Source organism: Spermophilus citellus (genome assembly GCF_964194105.1).
Source record: "Spermophilus citellus genome assembly, contig: SCAFFOLD_161, whole genome shotgun sequence".
Taxonomy (NCBI): domain Eukaryota; kingdom Metazoa; phylum Chordata; class Mammalia; order Rodentia; family Sciuridae; genus Spermophilus; species Spermophilus citellus.
This window is the reverse complement of record NW_027672903.1, coordinates 372,647-378,646: the sequence shown is the minus strand read 5'-3', so window position 1 is coordinate 378,646 and position 6,000 is coordinate 372,647. Positions and strand designations below refer to the sequence as shown.

Below are 6,000 nucleotides of genomic sequence, written 5' to 3'. Positions count from 1 at the left end.
CGGCGACCCTGCTGCCCGGCGCGCCCATGGCCCTGGAGGACGGAGAATGCGAGCTGCACTCCGCGCCGGCCTCCGCCTTCCCCTGCGCCGCGTGCTCGGCGCCCCCCAGAGCTGCTCCGGTCGCCGCCGCCCCTCAGCTGCGGGCGCCAAGCCGCTAGCTGCGCTAGGACCCATTGCCGCTGGCCGCCGAGGGGCGGAGGCAAGGGAGGAGTGGGAGCGAGAGGGCCCGGGAGACAGGCGCCGGGCTCCCGCGCCCGCGTGAGGGTGTCGGTCCCGGGCCCCGCCATGGCTGGGAAGGACAGTGGCAACCTGAAGACGGTGAGGTTGTGGCGGGACGCCGCCCTTCGCGCCAGGAAGCTGAGGAGTAACCTGCGGCAGCTAACCCTTAGCGCGGCTGGGGGCTGCCCCGGGGCCGGAGCCGGAGCGGATCAGCTCGAGTCCCCCGACGCTCCCCAGCTAGTGCTGCCAGCCAACATCGGGGACATCGAGGTGCTGAACCTGGGGAACAACGGCCTGGAGGAGGTGCCTGAAGGGCTGGGGTCGGCGCTTGGCAGCCTACGCGTCCTGGTCCTGCGCAGGAACCTCTTTGCCCGGCTGCCCCCTGCGGTGGCCGAGCTTGGCCACCATCTCACGGAACTGGACTTGAGCCACAATCGGCTGACAGCCCTGGGCGCGGAGGTGGTGAGTGCCCTAAGGGAGCTGCGCAAGCTAAACCTCAGCCATAACCAGCTGCCTGCTCTGCCCTCCCAGCTGGGCGTGCTTGCCCACCTGGAGGAGCTCGATGCTAGCTTCAACCGACTGGCGCACCTGCCCGACTCACTCTCTTGCCTCTACCGCCTGCGCACCCTCGATGTGGACCACAACCAGCTCACTGCCTTTCCCCGGCAGCTGCTGCAACTGGCGGCCCTGGAGGAACTGGACGTGTCCAGCAACCGGCTGAAAGGCCTACCTGATGATATCAGTGCCCTGCGTGCCCTCAAGATCCTCTGGCTGAGTGGGGCCGAGCTTGGCACTCTGCCCATTGGCTTCTGCGAGCTGACCAGTTTGGAGAGCCTCATGCTAGATAACAACGGGCTGCAGGATCTGCCCACCCAGTTCAGCCAGCTGCAAAGACTCAAAATGCTCAATCTCTCTTCCAACCACTTTGAGGAGTTCCCTGCAGCTCTGCTGCCCCTGGCTGGTCTGGAGGAGCTTTACCTTAGTCGCAATCAGCTCACCTCAGTGCCATCCCTTATCTCGGGGCTGGGAAGGCTTCTCACTCTGTGGCTGGATAATAACCGCATCCGATACTTGCCCGACTCCATTGTGGAACTGACCGGCCTGGAGGAGCTGGTGCTGCAAGGGAACCAGATCGCGGTGCTTCCTGACAACTTTGGCCAGCTCTCCCGTGTGGGATTGTGGAAGATCAAGGACAACCCATTGATACAGCCCCCTTACGAGGTCTGCATGAAGGGGATCCCCTACATCGCGGCCTACCAGAAGGAGCTGGCTCATTCCCAGCCAGCCGTGCAGCCCCGTCTCAAGCTGCTCCTGATGGGGCATAAGGCTGCAGGAAAGACCTTGCTCCCACACTGCCTCACGGAGGAGATAGTGGAGGGAAGCCATGCAGGAGGGGACAAACAGAAGAACTACCCACCTTCCCCTCCTGCCAGTAGCAAGGGTATTGAGGTGACCAGCTGGACAGCTGATGCCTCCAGGGGTCTGAGGTTCATCATGTATGATTTAGCTGGTGATGAAAGCTATGAGGTAATCCAGCCCTTCTTCCTCTCCCCAGGAGCCCTGTATGTGCTGGTAGTCAACTTGGCCACCTATGAACCACACTGCTTTCCCAGTACTGTGGGCTCCTTCTTGCATCGGGTCGGGGTCCGGGTACCTCATGCTGTGGTGTGCATTGTGGGCACGCATGCAGACCTATGTGAGGAGCGGGAGCTGGAGGAGAAGTGTCTGGATATTCACCGCCAGATCGCCCTGCAGGAGAAGCACGATGCGAGGGCCTGAGCCGTCTAGCCCAGGTGGTGGATGAGGCCTTGGCCCGGGACTTCAGGCTGCGCTCTGCCAGCCCCCTTGCAGCCTACTATGGTGTTTCTGACAAGAACCTTCGGCAACGCAAGGCCCATTTCCAATACCTGCTCAACCACCGGCTGCAGATCCTCTCTCCGGTATTGCCTGTTAGCTGCAGGGACCCCCGCCAATTGCAGCGCCTTCCGGACAAGCTGCTTTCTGTAGCTGAGCACCGAGAAATCTTCCCCAACTTACATAGAGTCCTGCCGCGATCCTGGCAGGTGCTGGAGGAACTGCATTTCCAACCACCACAGGCACAACGACTTTGGCTAAGCTGGTGGGACTCTGCACGCCTGGGCCTGCAGGCAGGGCTGACCGAGGACCGACTGCAGAGTGCTCTTTCCTACTTGCATGAGAGTGGCAAGCTGCTCTACTTTGAGGATAGCCCGGCCCTCAAGGAGCACGTCTTCCACAACCTCACCCGCCTCATTGACATCCTCAATGTCTTTTTCCAGAGGGATGCTTCCTTGCTGCTGCATAAACTGCTACTAGGGACCAGTGGAGAGAGTGAGGGGGAGGGGGAAAGCTCCCCAGTGATGTCGCTGCCCACCCAGAGCCAGGACCTGCTTCGGGCCACCCAGCTCCATCACTATGTGGAGGGCTTTCTGCTGCATGGGCTCCTGCCAGCCCATGTCATTCGGTTGCTGCTTAAGCCTCATATCCAGGCTCAGCAGGACTTGCAGCTGCTGCTGGAGCTGCTGGAGAAGATGGGACTCTGTTACTGCCTCAATAAACCCAAGGGCAAGCCTTTGAATGGGTCCACAGCTTGGTACAAGTTCCCATGCTATGTGCAGAACGAGGTGCCCCATGCAGAGGCATGGATTAATGGGACCAACCTAGCAGGGCAGTCTTTTGTGGCTGAGCAGCTGCAGATTGAATATAGTTTTCCCTTTACCTTTCCACCTTGGTTGTTTGCACGCTACAGTGTCCAGATCAACAGCCATGTGGTGCACAGGTCAGATGGTAAATTTTAGATCTTTGCATATAGAGGAAAAGTTCCTGTGGTGGTGAGTTACAGACCTGCCAAGGGGGTCCTGCAGCCAGATACCCTGTCCATTGCCAGCCATGCATCATTACCAAATATATGGACCGCGTGGCAAGCCATCACCCCCTTGGTAGAGGAACTGAATGTCCTACTTCAGGAATGGCCTGGACTGCACTACACTGTGCACATCCTCTGTTCTAAGTGCCTTAAGAGGGGGTTGCCCAATCCACACGCTTTCCCAGGTAAGTGGAGAGAAGGTCACAGTTCTGTGGTGTGTTGCAAGTTGCATTCGTGGGATATTTGTTGCTAATTTGGCAGAATGTTTACTTAACCTCACAGGTTCCTTAGGGAAGCTTTGCAGGGTAAATATTGGGAGTTTTGGGGACAAGCAAAGGGCACTGAGTACCTGAGAAACATGAAATACCTTCACAAGTGTCATCTTCTCCTAATGGGAAGACCCAGACTTTTGAAAATCAAAACATTTCCCATCTCCTTTCCCCTCCTCTTAATTTAGCCACATTTTGTGGAAGGAAATTTCAGGTGGTTGAACAGAAGCTGGGACTAGACTGACATTAGTCACTTGCCCAGCCTTGACTGTCAGGCAAACTAGACAGAGGGAGGAGTCTGGATTGGGTCTATGGTCCTTTTCTTTTGTTTAAATCCAAAGTGCAGTCTTCAAGTCACGGTGATGGCTCACCCTTCTTAAGAAATTTCAAAGAAGAATGTTCTGTAATTGGGGGCGAATGGTGGATGAGTAAAGACAAACATTTCAGACTGCCATGCATGACTAAATCCTGAGATTGCTGTTTCACCCCACACACTCTGGGGCATGAAAAAGATTGCTGAAATCTCTGAGGGGACTTTCCTTGGGTATTTTCTGGCAATTTTGAGCTTTATAGACATACAGTTTGTTTCTTGGTAAATGTTAAGAGATGGAGTGCTCTGGCAGAAATGGAAGGGACAAAAAGCTGACAAGAATTCTCTAGGGAGGTTTTCCAACAGACTTTTCTTTTTTTTCTTTTTGAAACCATCATAGGCGAGTGGGAGAATTTCATGACTAGTTGTCTGGGGTTTATTTTCTTTGTCAGATTTTATTTCCTTTTTTTTTCAGAGCAATTTTAGATTTATAGTAAAATTGAATAGAAGGAATGGAGATGTTCCATTTCACCCTGCCCCCAGGCGGGCACAGCCTCCCACCCCATCATCAGCACCTTGTACCAGGATGGTACATTGGTTCCAATCCATGAACCTGCACTGACACATCATTATCACCCAAAGTTCCCAGTTGACCTTAGAGTTCACTCTTTGTGTTGTACATTCTGTGGGTTTGGCCAAATATATAATGACATGTGTCTGCCATTGTTTTGTCATAAAGAAGATTTTCACTCTTCTGAAGAGCCTCTCTACTGGTTTATCTACCTCCCTTGCCCTCCCAGTCTTGCCAACCTCTGATCATTTTATTGTCTCCATAATTTTGCCTTTTCCTTCTCTGGGATTTTTTTTTTTTGAGCTTTGTTAATTAATCTCAAACAAGTGTAAACAAGTGTTTAGCTGGGAATGTGTCTGTTTCTCATTTTTTGGGGGTTCTTAAACTCATTTTGTGGAACAAGCTTGGTGAACAGCATTATGATAGTCCTAGGCATAAACCATATGGCAATTGTGTCATTGCCAGTGGCTTACCTTGGTCCCCTGTCCCCTGGGCACTTTGAGGGGTGATAAAATGGAAGAGTACACACCACTCTGATCTTTGTCCTGGTCAGAGTGCCAACCAAAATACAGTTCCTAATAGTATCAGGAAGGAATCGGATACCAATATTTCCGAAGGTAACATCTTTCCGTTGCCCTAGATCTAGGCTGAGTTTAATTCTTCGTTTTGAAAAAAGCCACCATATTGGGTTACCAGTCAACTGAGCCTTTCATTCTGTATGACTGTCTGGCATCTTGTCACAGTTCATGACTTGGTGGACTCTTCAGTTTGTTTTGTATTTACCATTGTAACTTATTCATGGAAGTAAAATACTTCCTTGTGTGTTGCTAACTTGCATAAAGTGGTTGAGAGTTACATTGTCATAGAGTAGCTTATTGAAGGCGCTACCTAAGACCAGTTTGTAATCCAGAGATGAAGCATTAATAAAACCAATGTTGTTAACAACAAAGGGAAAGACATGGGTTATTGAACAAGTAAGGATCTGTACAGAGGAATTCCAAGGCCTTTGAGAAGTAAACAGTGAGGCTGTTTTATCCCCCCAAACCTTCGCTCTTTATCTTTTAACAATCATAAATTCTACAAACAAGTTGTATTAAGATGCAGAATAAGCCCATTCTCTTTATTTTTTTGTCCTGTCTGCCTTTCACCTGAGGTACACCTGGTTGGCAGGCCAGGCTACAAGGAAGTGATTAATTTTTCAACTTGCAAAACAGAAACAAAAATTTTTGGTTGAAAAACTGTTAAATCTTATGTATTGATTAGGACTGAATCATTGGTCATTTTCAGAATTTTTATTTCATATTTATAATCAGAAATGTCATCTTTTTGATTTGTTTAGGATGGTATTTTTTCCCCCGAAGTATCAAAGGGCTCAGAATAGTGGGGCATGTGATTTAAGTATCTTTTTTATTAAATTATGAAGACAAGAAAAATACCACATCTTCCTCTTTTATGTTTTTCTGTGATTGTCATGATTTGTTACTAATTATCACAATTTTGAAAGATTTGGTAGGAGCTAAAATAATAAAAGTTAGAAGGTGATGTGGGAACAATTATAATGTTTGTTCAGTTAGGGTATGCATTAAAAATGCATTCGTTAAACCACTATATTAAAACAATTCAAGAGAATCCCTTGAATCTAGTAGTAGCCTTTTGTTGTTTTAAAAAAGTCATTTTACTATTTAGGAATATAAAAATTGGTTATTTAGTTTTATATTTACTTACAAGTATCAAGTCCTGTAAATTA

General features: G+C 50.0%; 1 protein-coding gene across 1 annotated transcript in view; it reads left to right on the top strand.

Moving 5' to 3' along the window:
- Positions 1-272: 272 nt before the first annotated feature.
- Positions 273-6,000, top strand: part of LOC308640404 (malignant fibrous histiocytoma-amplified sequence 1-like) — a gene marked incomplete at its 3' end in the record, with an annotated part of 91,487 nt that continues 85,759 nt past the window's right edge. The window contains 3 exon segments of the mRNA XM_081312330.1: positions 273-1,984; positions 1,987-3,032; positions 3,036-3,288. Of these exon segments, the coding sequence (XP_081168456.1) occupies positions 286-1,984; positions 1,987-3,032; positions 3,036-3,288 (2,998 nt within the window). The 5' untranslated portion in view covers positions 273-285.